The 20,391-nt window shown below is 35.1% G+C and overlaps 2 protein-coding genes across 11 annotated transcripts in view; one reads left to right on the top strand and one right to left on the bottom strand.

Moving 5' to 3' along the window:
* LOC125233805 (endophilin-A) overlaps nucleotides 1-2,462 on the bottom strand; it is a 101,064-nt gene extending 98,602 nt beyond the window's left edge. For all 7 annotated transcript variants that reach the window (XM_048139921.1, XM_048139926.1, XM_048139927.1 and 4 more), the window contains exon 1: nucleotides 2,114-2,462. The gene's annotated coding sequence lies outside the window, so the exon portion shown is untranslated. The remainder of the gene's footprint in view (nucleotides 1-2,113) is intronic.
* Nucleotides 2,463-4,188: 1,726 nt separating this feature from the next.
* LOC125233741 (dmX-like protein 2) overlaps nucleotides 4,189-20,391 on the top strand; it is a 93,390-nt gene continuing 77,187 nt past the window's right edge. For all 4 annotated transcript variants that reach the window (XM_048139814.1, XM_048139810.1, XM_048139809.1 and 1 more), the window contains exons 1-2: nucleotides 4,189-4,454; nucleotides 7,679-7,879. In XM_048139814.1, coding sequence (XP_047995771.1) covers nucleotides 4,368-4,454; nucleotides 7,679-7,879 — 288 coding nt within the window. In that variant the 5' untranslated portion in view covers nucleotides 4,189-4,367. The remainder of the gene's footprint in view (nucleotides 4,455-7,678; nucleotides 7,880-20,391) is intronic.

The following is a 20,391-nucleotide window of genomic DNA, read 5'->3' as shown; positions in this document are numbered from 1 at the left end:
TTGTGTTGTTGTTAAATTTCCTTACAAATAAATATTATGGGGACATTCTTACACAAAATGACTAAGGACCGGTTGCACCAAACCGACTGGCACCGTTAAAGCATTTGTCAAATTTTATTGTATGGGAAGTTCCATAGACGTCTGCTGCGTGACAATGATGTGTCTGTCACATGTGGTTGATGCAACTGGCCCTAAGTCTCAATGGTAAGCTCAAGGAGGCCTCGAGGAGGCTTACATTGTGTGTACTAAGACAACAATATCTCTAGCGATCCACCATACAAGCAAATTTGAAAATAAAATTTGAATCAATGGCATTTGAAAACAGATTCGAAATTCTTTTCTTTAAATTCAAAGGGAACAAACCAAAAAGTACTTCACTTCAGAGTAAAACTTCTAATTTTATTGGAGGTAACAAGTGCTAGTCATCAAACCCCAAGAGATTAAATAAAATACTTAAGTACATACAAAAAATCCATGACTCAAAAAAAATATTCTTTTCATCACATAAATAAGCTAACTAGGATTAAAACCCCGGCTATTGGCTTCACAGGCAGGGTCACCCAGTAGGCCAGATTGGATGTAATTTTTTTTAATAGTATTTTAATCATAATTTATTCAATACAAGAGACATATTGAAGTGTATGTTAATTTCTAGCACAGAGAAAGCCGACAAGTGTTGTTACTGTCAACTGAGTAATCCCACCTCAGTTGCTGTCTTTATTATGCTCTTAGGGCCACTTGCACCAACGTAAATGGAGGGTTAACCTACCATTTTATATGGAATTTGACAGATGACAGCCCACTAACCCTGAGTTAAGTGGTTGGTGCAAGTGGGCTTGCCTTAATAAATTTATTAGCTACAGAACCTCATTAACGTGAGGGTTTTGGATAATTTATAGACGTCTAACAAACCATTATAATATTGGCTTTGGTTCGAGCAATAATTATTGAAAACTAGAGAAGAAGAGTGTTAGAGAAACAGATTATTACATATAATGAATTAACAATACATCCCTACATTCCTTTCATACCTTTCATATGTGTACTGGTCACAAACACTGAACACCTTGTTTGTGCTATAATATGTGTATGTGTTTGAAAATGGAAAAACATTTTTACGAAAATGTTTTTTTATTAAACACATACAAGAGGTAAAAGCCAAATAAATACTGTAATAATATAGCAAAAGACCACCAGTATGCATAGCTGAATACACAAAGGCTCACAATAATATCTGTTTCGTAGCTAACAGAGCTAGACTGTATTTCTGTCGGCGCCTGGCTATGCCGGATGATTATTTTCTAAGGTTGACTGGAAGAGATCCCATTAAGGGATAAGTCCGCCTACATTGTATATTACTGACTCTGTAACTGTGTCTCTTTTGTTTCCTTTATGTACAATAAAGCTTATACATACATACATACATTATTTAGGGGCCCAGGACCCATACAAACAGTTTGTCTGACTACAACATACATTGTTTACTGTCATCCTTACACCGTTTCTGTAACATATTCTATTGGATTGTAGTCTGACCGGACTGGCTCTAAGCTATAGTATAGGGCTTTCAATGGCCCTCTTAGATTAATGGGTATTGAGTTAGAAGATGTTATCGACTGGGACAATGACCAACTACTTTTAGTTTTTTGTTGAACTCCCAATATTATGACACAGTTACATACACTAGTGGGGTCTGATACTATTTGCTTCTGTACAGAATTCTGTTCTACTTGATTGTGGATTTTAAACTGTGATATTAATGATATCACTTAAAGATAGATAGCTAATTACCTATACAGAAAATAGGAAAGTGTATGTCTTATATTTGCCTTCAATTTACTTAGTATAACCACAAATACTGTCTAATTAATAGTAAAATATTAATTATGTGAACCCTACTACTATGCCACTTTGTATTTGTATGTGTACCTACCTAAGTGGCTAAATCTCATATCACTATCTTGAACTGCCTTCAGCATATCAATAGTAACGGTATTCGATTCTTTATGCCATTATTTCAATTAGTAATACTTCGCAATCTACTGGCTAACTTTCTATTAAAAACGAGAGTGGAAAGAAATTAATAATATGCTCATACAAACTATACTCTTACCTTTTCAACAATCCAATTCCTGGAAAGCGTAAAGGGGTGTTGTAGCTGATAACACAAACACAAATTCCACTATTGTTTCAACAAAAAGTCTCCGTAAATTAATTTCTTTCGGATTCCGCGATAATCAATACGCGTACACAAAAAACAGTCAACCGACTATCATCTCGTCTTTTAGACAACTATAGAACGTAACTTTCACGTTTACATCCGCAAAGTTCTAAAGTATTTTATCTTTCGGTCTAAATAAAATAAATTTAATTTCAAATTACTAAAATGTTACTAATTTCTCTTAAACAACTATAATATTTAAAAGTTGTAAACTGTAGAAGTTGGAAAATCATACACACACTTATTGAACTGTCATACATAAATTGCAGGCACGTTACGTTCTATGTCGTTGGCAGGCCTGTGGTGTTACCAGCTGGTTTTCTTAAATATGACAACTTGACAAGAAATACAAAGGGCTGCACAGACCTTTTGCAACAACAAACTAAACGAGGAGCAAAGAACCAAGGGGCACGGTAGTGCTCTCACCCACACACATGCTCCGTGGAAGATCTACGGGACGCGACAGACAGGGCAATAAGCGTCGCGACCTTCTGGTCCCGCTTAATATAAACAGAAAGCAACCATCGACACGAAAAGAAGAAGAAGTGCTCTCACCAAGATAAGCCAAGCGAAACACAAAGGCCTAAAATGACCTAACCTACACGGGAAGCATGGTCGCGTGATAGACGATAAAATATCAGGCCGTCCCTATCGCACTTACAAATAGTGCGATAGGGACGGCCAGCTATTTTATCGTCTATCGCGCGACCATGCTTCCCGTGCTAATTACATGCATTTTCTCAAAGCGTTACGAAGACTGTCTTAAACACCTTACGAAAAGAAATGAAACCTCATTATATAAGCATTACGTTACGTGAGACTACTTGTTCAATACCTTTTAATAGTACATTACGATACAAGTGCGTAAAAAAGGAAGTTCGAAACGAGTGGCGATAAATTAAAACACGACCGAAGGGAGTGTTTTAACTCGACACGAGTTACGAATTTCCTTTTCACACGTGTATCGTACTACGTTTTTCAGTACAGATGAGCCTCCGAAGTTTTGACCTGACATATAATGAACCACTTACAAACTGACACTTACTGATGTTTTTACGCACTAGTGCGAGAAGTGGTTCATTATATGGCAGTTCGAAACTTCGGAGGTCTATCTGTACTGAAAAACGTCGTTCGATACACGTGCGAAAAGGGAATTCGTAACTCGTGTCGAGTTAAAACACTCCCTTCGGTCGTGCTTTAATTTATCGCCACTCGTTTCGAACTTCCTCTTTTTCGCACTTGTATCGAAATGTACTATTTTGACAGTAGCCTTATCTTATGATTTAGTATTAGCTACATTTTACATGAAAATGTACCCGACTCAACCATAAAGTCTGTGAAGCCATTTACATCACTAGAAAAAAATGGCAAATTTAAAAAATAGGCGTGAAAGTATATCATTCATTGAAAACCAGAATTTCGCGACCATTTCTAGTGACAAACTTGTGTAACCGGTTATAATAAATATACTAAAGAAAGCAAAGTGACATGTTATTACGCTTGGTAGAGCCACTGCTATTGTATTATTTGCTGTCAGTGCTGTCACTGTCAAATCACATCGAGTATCTCAGTGTTGTTTATAGACAGAGTGATAGATAAATCAAGAACCGTTTAAGGCTAAACTTTCTTCCTAAAATATAAATATTCTACAGCTACCCTATCTTTAGGTTTTTTTTATTATCAGCGTCAGGTCTAAAAAAATCATGAAACTTGCGACTTACCTATAATGATAGCAACCCTAGATGCAAGGAACGTTCCGAAATTAATTGTAATGGCATGTGGCGTACTTCATTTTAACAAGCTTTCTTTTGATGTTTCATAAAAAACAAAATAATTCGTTTGAATCGCAGTATATTAAGATATTTTGGCTACAACTTATTTAATCTTTAATAAAATCAAATGAAATAGTGTTTGAATTCTGAACGTGTTCCATTTTTTATCTCTTTCTTTCACTCTACGTCATTCTCTCACGTTCGATGTATGGTGTCATTTCGTTTGTAATATTCGTGATCTAAAGAAATATTAAAATGTTGAGAAGATTCCTTGTATGTTTAGTCAGCTATGTCTTACTACATTGAAGTTATGATAGTGACTTTTGGTGGTGTGGAAAAGTTATAGCGAAGAAATTGTAGTTAAATAGTTCAGTATGAACTGTCACCAAGTATTAAGTGGAGCCTGTAATTCAGGAGATCAATGTTTTGCTGTGGGTTCAGTCGAGGGAATCCCTTTCACAGTAAGTCATATGGTTGAGCATTAAATGACAGATCTTATTAAGCTAGGTCTCGTGATGAGATATCTTTGAAGGTGGTAATAGAGTAATAGTCCTAACAGGAAAATCTAATTTAGCCTAGATTGATAAGCACTATATTTTGCATTGGGTGCTGTATTAGGTTTCTGGGAGTAATGAAATTAATTTAGAAGGATTGAAGTGCCTTGTAGTAAATATGGCCTTATGAAAGATAATTTCCTTGAACATTAATTTGCATGTGTTAGCTACAGTTATTTAAATAAGAATGTTATTGTAGAGACCATTGTTATCCTTGAAGGTGATCAGTAACATTGCCTGTCATTGTTATTATGGTCATGTTGATTTAATTTCAAGTTCACACCATTATTCTTGAACTATAGTTACATGATTTATTTGTGACAATCTTTTATAGTAGTTACAGAGTACTTGCTGTAGATTCAGATAGTCTCTAAACACTCAGAGATAACACTTCAATGTATTACTTACTGATGTTTGTTTACATTTTGTCGTATTACAACAAATATTCTTCATTGTTAGGTACTGTATATTTTTTACATTTATTTTTATAAAATTTATTTATTTATTTATTTTTATTTATTTATTTTCTGAACACCAACAGCTATAAATAACATTATGCTAATTTAAATAATAACACAAAGCCAATTACAGGTATTCACAAATAGAATTTGAATGGACAATATATAAAATGTACGCGCAAATTCGCACATAGCTATTGTGAAGTATGACATTAAAGAAAGGAAAAAAAAAAAACTATGGCACAAATCTCGAAATATGCTACTCAAGGCTTAACTAAAACTAACAAAACTACTACTACTTACAACAATTTTCCACAAAGAACCCGGGCAAATCGAAAACCTGTTATTTGTGCAGACAATCTGATCTTAAATTCCATACAATTAAGTTCCGATTGGGTTAAAAAATAGATTGGCTAATTTTCGCTTCACTGAAGGAATGGAGCTATTAAATACATCAACGTCTAGGTTTTTTGATAGAATATTTAGATTACGACTAGCACGACAGAGAAAACTATTTTGTCTGTAATTGGATGAAGTACGCTTGAGTGAGATGGGGGGAACGTGACGTTTATCTGAAACAAATCCTTTCCACTGCAGTTTATATGCTAAAGTAATTTATTTTAAAATTAGTTACCTAAAGAACTTGAACAAAGTCTCTGGCATGTTAAAAAAAATCAAAATAATCTACATTCTTATCTGTCTTGCTCCAAAGTACATTATAATGTACTCTCAGTTTCAATGGAATTTCATGTTTCGGAAAAATAAGTAACAACTATTGTCTCTGGTAATGTAAAAAATAAAATACAAATTGATTAAAAATTCCCTAGCTTTAAATTCATATGCTGGTGGTATGAGGATAAACCTTACAATTTAAAAAACACATTTATAAAATGTTTCTCGGTAACATTCATGTAATGGTATATTTAGGTTTTGGTGGACAAAACAATTCAATTCAATACAGCTACATTTAAAGCTACACAAGAATAATGCTTATGAAGTTTATTTCAATTTACTCACAAAAATGAGGTTATCAAAAAGGACTGTTCTATATTTGAGAGAATTATATGTTCTTGTTATCTTACTTGTCACTAATCAATCTTTTGAATTTAGTTTACTGGTATTTCCTGCCTGTTGGGTTTCTGTTAGTCGTAGAACAATAAAACATGATTAATATTATCACATTTATTATAATTTCTTGTGCAATACCAACATGATTTTACACTGATACTTGCTATTAGTTTTCTTAAATTTGTTCATAGTTAAGTTAAACTTTTCCGATATTAAATCCTGTATCATATTTTTTTGTGGTTTCTCTAGAATTCACATGAATAGAGGTGTAAATTCAGTAAATTAAAATAATAGATGCTATATGAAACTTGGTTAATGTTGGTAGGATTTAGCAATTGGGTGGATTTTAATATTTTACTGAATTAACACTTAAATGCATGATTTTTTTTTAACGAGAAATTAATATATTGTGATAGACAATGGTTTTCTGACTCTAGGAAAAAGAATAATAAAAAAAAAATAACGTCGATTTTAATACTAAATCAGTGTTAGAAGTAAAATAGGCTAAATCTTATTTAATATATCATTATTCATTATTGGTAAAATTAGAAAGGTTCACTATTTGAGAAACCCCTATGATAAAATGTTTAAATATAAAATAGTTATAGTTACTAACTCTGAAAAAATCTGCCTAAATCATATACTAAAAATTGCCACCAGTTTTTTCACACTTTTCCGCCATTTTATCTTTATCCTTAATTCTTAAATGCATGATTTTTTTTATTTTTGGTTGGAAATAATGTTTTTTATTTAGTTATTTAGATGTAGGATCTAGGAAAAATAAACAAAAGTCCAGCTTATATTTTGGCCAGTTTATTTAAAAATACAAGGTGCTCGCGAGGAAACCCGCATAACTTGAACCACGCGTTTCTGAGGCCAAAAGAAAAAAAAAATGTTATATGAATTTTAAAATTTTTCGCAAAAAAAACATTTTTTTTGTTTTTTTTTTCAACTTTTTTGGACGTATTTTCACATAAAAAGCAATTTTTATGCATAAAGTTGGCAAAAAAATGAGTTCCTTAATAAATTTTTCTAAAAACCAAATTTTTTGGAAGTTTTTCTTGTCACATTTTAACATCTATCAATGACTACTGTGAGACTATGCTCCACAATTGCGCATCAGCGCCGTTAAGAAGACCTTTTCTACTGAGTAACAATACCGAAATGTTTTTTTTTAACTGGCAATAACTCTGAAACTAGACGAAATCTAGAAAAGTTTATATGACATTTTAGTCTTAAAATGTGACCAAGAATATGCCGTTAAAGTTATATGGGTTCCTCGCGAGCACCTTGTATATGCATTGTAGCCAAATGACAACCATATGCATTCAAGGGTTAACACTTTGGTTCAAATCACATCACTTTCCAATACCACTAGAATAAAAAGTTTTCAGTACAACTAAAATTAAAGTGAAGGTCTTGTTGTTATTTATCTATCAAGCTCAAATTAACCTTGTATGGTTTTTATCGAATTGTGATCCTTGAAAACAAAATCTAGTTTCCATGTATTTTTTACATGTAAAATACAAAAAGTACAATTTTGTTTTAGCCCTTGCGTTCTGTTGTACTTGAAATCAGTTGCTGTATCATCAATTTTTATTTCAGGCATATGCTGCAGGCTGCAACATAGTGATACTAGCTTCAAATTTCGAGAGGGTCCAGATCATCCCCGGAGCTATCCATGGATATATCCGTATTGGCTCCCTGGACTGCAGTACGGACACTGGAAAGATTGCTGCTGCGTACGGTGCTGAAGTCTGTATATTTGAGCCGACACCGTTGATCCATAGTGCTGCTACTACTCATGTAAGTATATAGAAATAAAGTTAAACATTTTATATTACACAGCCGCGGAATCGCCAATTGTGAGTGTGAGTGATTTATTTATCCAAAATTATTATGATTTATTTATTCTCAAAATTCAAATTATTATGATTCATTTATGTGCTCTGTCTACCCCTTTATGGGATACAGGCGTGATTGTATGTATGTATGTATGTATTTATTCTCATAGGTAAGCGTGCTCCACCTTAAACCGCATCATCACTTACCATTAGTTAGTGGCTCTATCAATTCGTTTGGAATTAGGTTGCCGAGCGCACCCCCTACTCCATAAGCTAATCGTCGTAAAATGCTACGAGTACTAGTGTTTAAAATGTTAATAGCTCTTTTCCGACCAGAAAATCTATATACAGAAACATTTACGATTCCAAAACAAAATGTTTCGATAGAAATGTCAATCGATTAAGGGTAAACTCGGTATCGGCTGCCGACGACAAAAGCTGTCAGCACATTTCTGTCGTGGACATTTAGACGGCAATTAGGTTGTAACTTTCACGGCCAGGAAATGTAAGTCGTTACCACAGACATTTATGGAAATACACGCTAAACGACGTTTTATTTTGGGTATGGAAACCGAGTGGGAATAAAGCTGTGAAACATTTACGGTAGAGTCTGGACGGAAAAAGAAGAGTCTTGGATATATAGGGTCCTAAACATTCTGTGACTCTTGTGTTTCGGAGTTCTATGTTAAAAAAGAACGTTCAGGCCTGTAAGCCGAATGGCATTTCTGCGACGCCAGACGCCGATCGAAAGGCCGCTGGCTCTGTCGCGCCAGTACGCTAGAGCGATAGAGATAGATTGCATTTCTGAATGCCGCTCGGCTACGGGGCCAGGTATATTTATCAAGTCAAGGTTCTACAGGGGGTGGAATAGTATGTAATGCTTAATAGATAACACAGATACGCGTTGGTCTAATAAATGAACTAAATATTTTTTTTTAAATAATATCTACCTCCCACAAATCTCTGCTACTTATGCCATTCGCTTCTTAGGTTGATAAGGTGTACCTATAACGATAAATTACTTAGCATTTAATCGTTCACACAATGTGCCGTGTACACACGAGTGTGTCATCTTAGTTATCTGTAAGTATGTCTGAAGTTACATAGTGCTACGTTTCAGCCATGTGTCGCTACCTACTGGATACAGTTAAACAAGATCTATTTATCGCGGGAACCCTTCTCCACGCTTCCCAGACGATACCCAAAGCAATAAAACTCCGCGGTCGAATTGGTAAAAATAACGCACTCTTCACACACAAGACATAACCCTTAGTTTCAAGGCATACAGTCTATCACTGGTCAGTTGAGAAAGGTGTCAGTACTGTTTCAATGCCTGTTTCATTTAGTAGGCTAATGGTTTGTCTGCATTAGACGTATACGATCTAGAAAGATAAAGCGTGCCGCGGCCATCTGCTGAGAGTCGTTACCTTATCTTATCAAATGTTTTTAAACAATACAGGTCGTATTTTTTCAGGAGTCTTTTAAAGGCTGGGTTGTGTAACTATAGGATTGAATATACGCTATAAGCTTTATCATGATTGCTTGAAATTACAGAAGTCTGGTACATAGGTATTGTTAGAATGTCAGGGAACTCACGGATTGTTTCACTGCCGCTAATCACAGACAGACATTTATTAGGTACCTAGTTAAGCCTGTAGAGATAGTAAGATAAGAACATTGTTAGGAGGAATAAGAAATTGTAAATATTGAATAACTTTCGAATGTAAACAAATGCGCTGGGGAGATTGGTATTTCGGTATTTCCTCGTTTTAATCTAGACGGTGTTGCACCCAGAAAACTTCGAGCGTAAAATGCATTCTGTAACTATAACTTGTTCTTAATGTCGAAAAACTAGTTCCAAACTTGGCACCATTTCAGATACGACTACTACTACCAATGTCAAACGCGTTCGCGTTTATGTTTTGTTTCTTTAACTTTTAGGGTTCCGTACCTCAAAAGGAGAAATGGAACCCTTTTAGGATCACACTGTTATCCGTCCGTCAGTCTGTCAGGACTCTGTCTTTATCTCGGGAACGCGTGGAGGTAACGAGTTGAAATTAAAACCATAATACTGCTTGAAAAAGAGAACCCATAAACCCAAATAATTCACAAAATCGTCCGGAATGGAGTAAACTGACTGGGTGAGCCAACCCCAGATAATGGGACATGGCGTAGGCAGAATATGATGAGTGAGAAATCAAGCTCTTAAAATAACACGACAAAACTAACAACTAAGTATAGGGCAGTTTGTGACGCAAAACGTACATATTTCTACATACACTCAAGTGAATCAAAATTAATGCCTTACGTGCCTTTGGCACGATAACATCGTCTAATAGATACTTTAAAATAAACTAGTTAGCACAGGTATAAATCTAATTTACATTTGTACGGAACCCTCGATGAGCGTGCCCTAAATGTCCGAATAGCACTTGGTCGATTTGAAGTAAGTATTATAAATGTTTGTAGCTGTAGTAGGTATTTTGTTGTCTTCAATTGCCTATTTAGATGCCACGTATGATTGATAATGCTACTCGTAATTAAGCAATTTAGTTGGCCGGCCATTTAAATAATTGCAGTTTATACCGGCTTTCGGCACAGCGCACTGTACCGTCTGTGTTTATGTATAGCTCGTTAGTGCCATTCATGTTGTTCTTGGCATGGTTATTCTCGAATAAAGAGTATATTATGCGGCATATAAATACGAGTATCTACCTCAGAAATGAATTTAAACAGTGACCCAGTTTGTTATGGGTTTGTAACTAGGTTTTAGTTTATAGGTACCTACTAGTAGTATAGGTGTAGGAGAATTATGTGTACGGTTTAGTTTTATGTCTACAAAGTTCCGTATATTTTTTTTTTATTTAATTATAAATTCTGGCTGGGCGCGCCTGGAGGAGGCCGCGTCGGACCGGGAACAGTGGAAATCCTTCCTGAGAGCCCCATGCCCCTGATGAGGGACAACATGATAAAATCATCATCATCATCATCATCAATTATAAACTCTTTGCCGAGTGGTCACATTTGGGGCCCATTTCTAGAAGCTACAAGTTACAATTTACAAGTGGTAGTCAATGTCTAATATGACAAGTTGAAAAGACACTTCCGCTAGTAACTTGTGTAACTTTCAGTTTTGAGAAATGGGCCACTGATAGAAAGTGAAGACAGCGTTTGAGATGGAGTACACTGGTCTAGTAATTGACTTTTCACTTATAGGTGAGTATACTAAGCTTGTAAGTACAGTGAAACCTGGATAAGTGAGACTTCAAGGGACGACAAAATTTATCTCACTTAAAGAGGTATTCCACTTATTCAGGGTCTCAGTTAGATAGGTATAATACAAAGTTTGTCTCACTTACAGAGGGTATCACTAATAGAGGCCAGAATAGGGGGATGTGTCAGTTATAGAGGTGATAAGGTGTTTTTATATAGTTATTATTAGTTGCATGCTAAACGAAAAGGTAAATAAGCCTTGTCTTTAAATAATATATAAGACTTTAATGTCATTGTGTCATAGAAATTTTATACATATTATGAAAGTTATATTTTTTTTAATAATTTTTATGTTACAAATCGAAATTTTAGTTTTAATTACTTAAAATAACCAAAAAAACCCTTAAACTCACCTAAACACAAAGAATCAATCGCGTAATTTACAGATGGGCTAAGAATTATTAAAAATATGGAAATAGATTTTCGATAAAATCCAAGTTACAGAGGTCATAGATTGACTGTATCTCAGATACAGAGGTAAATTTCTATAAAATTCTTAACAAACAATTAAGTGAATATACATTTTAAATATAGTCTCAGTAACAGAGGTAAAATACACACTCTGTCTCACTAATAGAGGGAAATGTGACTAAAAAATCGAAAAGGCTAATCTCAGTTATAGAGGTCTGTTTTGTCTCACTAACAGAGGTAAATCGGTGCGAAAGTGTCGGGACCGCACCTTGGGTCCCAGCTAAAGAGGTTTCTCACTTATCCAGGTCCCACTTAACCAGGTTTCACTGTAAATAGATGTTTGTATAGATAGCGAAATATGATAACAATATTATGACATCCGCAATTCCGCAGTGTAGTTCCAGGATTAATTTATCTAACAGTTCAACATTCCATTTGATTAGCGATGTAGTGAATAAAACAACATGACATGCATTAAATTGTAGTCAGTAATTGTTGCCCCATTCTAACAACATAAAAAGAAATACAGGATAATTACCCAGATATTTATCACATGTATTTTATACCTAACTGGCGAAAAAGAGACCACATACAGTCATACAGTCATACATGCCTGTATGTCCCACAGTTGAACACAAGCATCGCTTCATCTTCTTAACGAAGGAGTTAACTATGTGCGAGTGAAGTTCTGAATGCGTATTCGATAGGCTAGTTTCCTATACTTAAAATAAAATATTTTATGCAGTGCACGAAATAAAGCACCACATAATAAAAATAAAAATATGGACAGTAGTTACTTTTAAACATAATTTCTATTTAATAAGTCAATCAGAAAGATATAAAGTAAATGAAATGACCGTGACGTCACTCCTCAGTATTTCATAGTAATTCCATATTAGCAAATCGTTTTGACAGTTCTTAAAAAGAAGCTGATTTGACTAGTAGGAAACTAGCCTATTGAACATTTAGATTTCTTCGCAGAAACACTCGCGTGGTATGCAATACAGATTTTCTCACGTGGTTCATATATTATAGCTACAAAATGCTCATGTAATCTTATGATAATAGTATATTATATAACGGTAACGATATGAAGGCTATAAAAGTTGAGTACCGCGGTTAGGTCACGAGGCTTTGCCGAGTGGCCTAAGTAAGATACGAGACTTTTATAGCCTTCATAATGTTACGATTGTATACTATACTTTTTCTACGACAGCCAAATAAATACCTATTCGAGAATAATAAAATGGGTTACTAACCTATCTTATATAATGAATGGGAATATTTGTGTGGATCTCAGCATTGAGTATTCAGTCCACAATGTTGATGGCGAGAACTTGTTGCACAAATCTTCAAAATATGCCAACAACGCGGTTTCAGAGATTGTTTAAACATTTTTTTGCAATTTCCATGTCAAAACAATCATAACATTTTTGGTACGCTTTATCCGACTTTTCAGGTAACAAATTGTCAGTCACTTTGAGCGTCATAGCCTTGATTTCTTTGGAAGTACATTGTTCACCAGAATCACTCATAATTACTTAAGTTTTTGCACAATAACGTCGAATTAAAATAAACTACAAGACACTTTAAATAGTTCAAATACTTTCGTCTAAAGTTTACAAATGTCAAACATGCCATAGACAAGAGAAATAGAAAATAAGCCGGTTTTTAATTACGAAAAATGTGGTTGCGTTCAAGAATATTTAAATGTCGAATGTAAAATTATTTGCTAAACTTATGATTTTTACCTTTGTTTTACAATATGTAATATGTAAAACGCATTTCAATTTACTTTTCTCAAACATGCAATGAAATATTGTCTTTACGTTCCTTAAAATGGGCTGGGAAGTGTCGCTTTTTGGGCGCAACAACTCGAGAGGACTGTAAAGGGATTTCATATTATTTTTTAGGCCTAGGCCTGCAAAGTAACTTTTTTAAGTAAGCTGTCAGTACTGTCATGTCACTTTCTTTTTTAATTTTTGTGTGATCTGGATACTTGTCACACTTGACGTTTGAGTGTATTTGTATTTTGTCACTTAATAAATAAAATATTGTCCTTTAGAGCATTTTATTTTATTTCATTGTATGTTTGAGAAAAGCACTATACATGCCTCGGCGTGAAAACGGATTCCCGGCCTCGTATCCCTATCCGGCCTCGCTCGCACGCTCGCTCGGCCGTATATACCCACTTGGCCGGAAATCCTCATTTTCCCGGCCTCTGATGTAATGTACTATTTTCATCTTGATTTAAATTATGAGCCTAAATATTAAATTATTTATTAAAAGTTACTTATTATTGCAAATGAAAACATACCTGATAAATGGAAGTTGTGCTTTTAAAAAAAAATTAACAGAACTCCTATATTCATATGATTACTGCTAGCAGTAATCATATGAACCTATAGACAAATAGACTTTCTTATCGTTACTCAAATGAACTTAATTTGGATACCGCTGACAATAATCTAATTGACAGATTTAAGTGCTGGAGTAGAAAAAGATTATTTAAACACAAAGCGTCAGTGATAAATTGATAAAATGTAAATATTGACTTACAGATATCATAAATACATCATTTATTTACAAATAAGCGTTCAATAAGTCAATATAGGAGATGCCCTCTGTCCTATTGAATTAGAGTTGTTTACGATAGAGAGAAAAATACCGGAAGTCGATAGTAGTACCTAATCATAACGTTATAGAGATAGCTGGGCATTAACTCGTTAATCCGTTAATCGTTAATTAACGAAGTTAACATTTCGATTAACGGATTAAAATTTAAGTTAACTTGAAAAAATGTTAACGGACTCGTTAACTTCCGTTAAATTTCTCCGAGTCCGTTAATCGTTAATCTAGTAGGGCACAGGCGCCATCTGCGCTGCGAAATGCCGGTTTAAATCCTAGGTTTTACCGATGTCGATTGCTAAAAGTCCGAAATATTACCTAAAAAAGTATTCTTCACGTGGATTTATTTATTTATTTAACCTTTATTGCACAACATAAAGTACAAATGGCGAACTTAATGCCTTAAGGCATTCTCTACCAGATTTGATTTTACTAACTTTGATTCGGTGAATCCTAAGCTTTACCATGGCGACTGTTGTAGTGATAAAGCAGACAGCAAATTCGAGCCCTATTTACACCACATTCGCTTCCCTAGCCTCTACCGCCCAAATTGCCACAACAGTCCCGTCACCGCCAGCATCTCTCCTGACACAGCTCTTGGTAGTAGCTCAGGCGATCACTGCCTTCCACGTGCAGCCTACAGTTCAATAGGCTAGCTGTACTTCGGCCTTTTACAGAAATATAATACGTTATAGTGGATACTGATGCAACTAAATATTTAAAGAAAAGTTCATTTTTTTTCACGTGTTAACGGATTAACGATTAACTTTAACTTACGTTAAATTTGTCGAAATGTATCGCTTTAACGATTAACGAAGTTAACTTTTTTAGTAACGGATTAGCGATTAACGAAGTTAACTATTTGATTAACGGTGCCCAGCTATGGTTATAGAACATCTGGATTTGTTCCTATGAACTACTATGAAGTTAAAATCGCGTAACGTCATAATATTATAAAAACTTTATTGAGAGTAGTTACTTTATTTACCCAAAAGCAAAAAGTACCTGCCGCAATCATCTAATATTATGACATTATGAGCATAAGATCATGTTCAGATATTTTTTTGAAAGCGACTGCACATTATCGCCACCAACCATCTAAACAAATCGAATTTTCTCTCATCACTCACTTGTACTTCGTAGTAAAAACAAATATGACAGATTCATCGCATGCAAATTAAGTGTGTCACGACTACAACGGTTGTAACCAAGAGGAAGCGAGCACTAGAGAATGCTTATCAAGTCACGTTCAATTTAGGATTGAATTTAAGCGGCATTAATTCGTAATGAGTCGTTGGTTCGAATGTACTTACTCGTGAATACTTTAGTACAGTCGGAGCTAGATCGCCGACCGATATAATTCTAGGTAAATGTAGTAATGCATTTACTTGATCTTATACAATAGAGCGCTTAAAAATATGTGCTTATAGTTTGTAAGTACATGCTTTTATGGTTATTTTGTGTAAATGTATAAATGTACGACCACATAAACAAAAAAAAAAAAAAAAAAAAAATAAAACAATAAAAAATATACCTAAACAATACAGAAGTATAAAACCCTGGATTACAACAGGAATCTTACGCTGCATAAGAAATAGAGATAACCTACAAAAACAGTTAAAAAACGATCCTCTCAACGAAATAGTCAAAATCACATACAAAAGATACAGAAACAACTGCAACAAATTAATAAAAAAATTAAAACGAAATTATGAACGAGAGCTTTTAAGTAAATCATCTAAAAATAATAAATTACTATGGAAAAATATAAAAAGTATTACATATACTAATAAGAATAACAGTACTAATTCCGAACTCCTTCATATTAAACCAACCCCTACTGATTCTGCAAATTACGTTAACAGCTACTTCGCGAACATTGGTAAACAACTGGCAACTAACATCAAACCAGATAAAAGTTTACAAAAAACATACTTATTAAACTTTCCGTATCAAACAAACTCGTTTGTACTATCCCATACTGATCATGCCGAAATTAACACCATAATATCCAATCTTAAGAGTAATAGTGCACCAGGCTGGGACAATATCCCCAATATTTTCTTAAAACTTGCAAAACCAGTGGTGATTCCAATAATTACGCATTTAGTCAATCTTTGTTTCGACAAAGGAATCTTTCCGGCTCCACTCAAACAATCAATCATTACACCGATTTATAAAAATGGAGACAGAGACGATGTCAATAACTACAGACCTATATCGGTACTACCAGCAATATCAAAAATATTAGAGAAGTTACTAAATCGCAGAATGCTCAATTATTTAAATAAATTCAACCTACTATCACAATCTCAATACGGATTCAGACCTGGTAGATCTACTGAAGATGCTGTATCTGCTCTAACCTCAATAATAGTCGAACATCTTGATAAAGGGTCTAAATGTATGTCTGTGTATTTAGATTTAAAAAAAGCTTTTGACACCGTCTCTGTCCCCATACTCTTACACAAATTGGAAAGGATAGGGTTCAGAGGTATTCCCCTACGTCTACTCCAGGACTATTTAACAAATAGGAAACAGAGGGTGAAGTTGGGAGACCTCAGTTGTACCAGTGAAGATGAAGAAGTGACGTACGGAGTGCCCCAAGGCTCGGTGCTTGGTCCAACGCTATTCCTAGTTTATATCAACGACTTGTGCGATATGAAGATCCCTCATGCAAAAATATTCTCATATGCCGACGACACCGCCGTCGTCTTCACTGGTACTTCTTGGGAGGACACTCAAAAATTTGCAGAGTCTGGTTTAGAAATGATTAATGAATGGCTAAGAAACAATATCCTCACGTTGAACACTGATAAAACAAATTATATATGCCACAGTATATACAACAACACACAACCCCATAAAAACTTTGACATTAAAATACACAGCTGCTGTAAAAAGGTACAAAATTGCTGCCAGCAAACATGTCCTACTATATCAAAAGTTGACAGCACTAAATATCTGGGTGTCTTCGTGGATCGAGGACTTTCTTGGTACCAACACCTCGAATATGTTATTTTACGACTACGAAAGCTTAATTGGATCTTTAAGAACTTGAGACATGTGGTGCCAAGAACTACCCCGAGTCCGCAAGGCTATAGTAGAGACCTTTTAAAAGAAATATACATATCGTTGGTTCAGTCCGTAATAACTTATTGTTTACCCGTTTGGGGAGGCGCCGCTAAGACACGCTTCATTGATGTAGAGAGAGCGCAGCGAAGTCTCCTCAAAATTATGTACTTCAAGAAGATGTCGTTCTCGACTGACAAGCTTTACCAACTATGTAACTTGCTTAGTGTTAGGAAATTATATGTACTAACCTGTGTTCTGAGAAAACATAAAACTACAACTTTCGACAGTAACCTTATGATAAAGCGGAGGAGAGACATTGTAATGCAAGTTCCAAAAACCCACACCACTTTTGCCAGTAGACAATACAATAAACAATCAGCACATTTATACAATACTTTAAACAAAGAATTAGATATATACCCTAAGCCTCAATATCATGTAAAAAAGAAGATAACTACTTGGATAGAATGTAAAAATTATGAACAGGTGGAAGACCTACTAGGATACGTAGTGTAGCCTCACCACACACACACACACACACGCACGCACACACACACACACACACACACACACACACACACACACACACACACACACACACACACACACACACACACACACACACGCGCGCGCACACATACACACACACACACACACGTACGCATGCGCTCAGGTTTATATTATAGAAACTTAGTAATACTTAGTAATACTACGTAAATGGAAGAGCGGTGCCTCCTAGCACAAGTTATTTTGTAAATAACTTAAAAGGAGACACCAGCCACTGTATTAATTGTACTTTTTGAACAAATAAATAATTTTTGATTTTTTGATTTTGATTTGATAAACCCGTATACTTAGGTCACTACGAAAGTTTTGAGATACAAAAAAACTATTAAATTTATTTAAATATTTTTTATTACATTTTCTCAAAATACTCTCCATTAGCTTCTATACATCGGTTCATCCGCCTAAACCATGAGTTGAAGCATTCCCGGTACTGTTCCTTAGGAAGGTCTTCAACGGCCTGCATATAGGCATTCCGAGCATCCTCAGGGCTATTGAATCGCGTATCACGGAGTCCGAGTTTGATTTTAGGGAAGAGGAAGAAGTCGCACGGTGCTAAATCTGGGCTATATGGAGGATGGCACAATTCTTCAATTTCTGTACTCTTCAGAAATTCTTTAGTTAAAATGGCCTTGTGTGGCGACGCATTGCCATGGTGCAAAAAGAGCCCTCTCAAACCCGATTTAGGTTGTTTTTGCCTTAAATTATTGAACACATTAGGTAAACATACCTCAGTATACCACTGAGCATTCACAGTTTTTTGGTCATCTAAAGAAATTGTAGCTACATGACCACTTGCAGAAAAAAATGTGGCGACCATTTTCTTTCCAACGCTTCGCCCTCACTTCACCTTCGTTGGAGGTTCATCATCGGGAAACACCCAAACCGTCGATTGTCGTTTAGTTGGTGGGTCATATTGGTATATCCAGCTTTCATCTCCAGTAATAATGTTAAAAATTGACCGTCCTTCACCGCGATCAAATTTTCGGAGCATATCTTTGCACCATGTCACGCGAGCTGTTTTTTGTTCAGCAGTTAGCGAGTGAGGCACCCACCGAGAACATAATTTCCTGACTCCAAGTCGGTTGTGTAAAATTTCATTAATTGCTGGCGATGAAATCTTTACAACCTCTTCTATATCTTTATAAGTTACTTTCGGGTCCTCTTTAATAATTTTTTTAACAATCTGGACGTTTTCTTCTGTCATCGCAGTAGCAGGCCGGCCACTTCTTTCGTCATCATCCAAGGAGAATATCCCGCGTTTAAACTGAGCAAACCATCTAAAAACTGTTGCACGCGATGGTGCATGGTCCCCAAATGCCGAAACTAGTCGTTCTCTGCACTGACATTCGTTTAACCCAAATTTATAATCGTACAAAATCATCCCACGAAAATGTTCTCGTTTAAGTTCCATCATTGACGGAAGAAAGCCCGCGGATTTGAGTGAAAAAACAACTGTATTTTTTTTATTTCTAAATCTATGGTCATTCTGTTTTCTTTATTCGAATTACAAATAAATTATATTTAAGATATTGTTGCATTCAGATGCATTCTTTTTTCAAATGTTGAGTATCTCAAAACATTCCTAGTCGCCCACGTACAATATTCTGGAGGGATCAGGTTAAAAAGGCAATAAAACAGGCTGATGCAGGGTGTAGGAAGGTGGTGATATATCATATTAATAGTACTTGTATCAAACATGTTATTTTGCAGTAACAATCAGTTTAGTTCAGGCGTTGAACTGCACTCGTAACTTAAATTCGATCGCAAATCAATACTGTCAGAGCCACGTGATTCCAATTCGTCAACGGACTACTTGACGTGTCCGGAGCTCTGGGCAAAGATTATATACTTACTTAATGTACTCTTCATTTCTACTTTAGTACATTTATAAATAATAAAAAAATATTTAGAACTAGATAATAAAATAATATACGAAAACGAATTACCATTGAAGCTTATCGGTGTCCGGTAAGAGTTTCGGTTTCAGCATTTGAAATCATGTTTTGACCTTTACAGCCTTTAATTTCGCAAAACCATAATGAATATTAAATCCTCAATGTGGTGCATTGAGGAATGGCGACTTCCGACAAAACAATTACATGCAATTCGGCCGAACCCTATTATCCGGTCTTAATCTGGACTTTGAAATTGAGAACCCATAAAAAAATTAAAGTAGGATAATGTGAAAATGGTGTTTTTTTATGTATGGACTAGACTATGCTGGGTAATGTCGCATTCGCATAGAAGTCGGAAGCGTTACTTTAGCCGGAATGTATTGAACATCTATTTTCTTTCGCGATTTCTGCACCCTGTATGTGCATAAATAGAATAGCATCCACAATATACTTATCTAATGTAGTGCTAATAAAATTCCACGTCCAATTGTACAACTCATTATTATTGTAAATTATTAAGCCTTCATAAAGTGGCAAGAGTAGTTGTAAATGCGTATTGTCCAATGTCAAAAGAACGTGACTCTTTGCAACACCTACTTACGGATACGGAAAAAACATAAAACAT

Source organism: Leguminivora glycinivorella, chromosome 15 (assembly GCF_023078275.1).
Source record: "Leguminivora glycinivorella isolate SPB_JAAS2020 chromosome 15, LegGlyc_1.1, whole genome shotgun sequence".
NCBI classification, from domain to species: Eukaryota; Metazoa; Arthropoda; class Insecta; order Lepidoptera; family Tortricidae; genus Leguminivora; species Leguminivora glycinivorella.
Note: the sequence above shows the minus strand (reverse complement) of the source record. Positions and strands in the feature narration are given on the sequence as shown.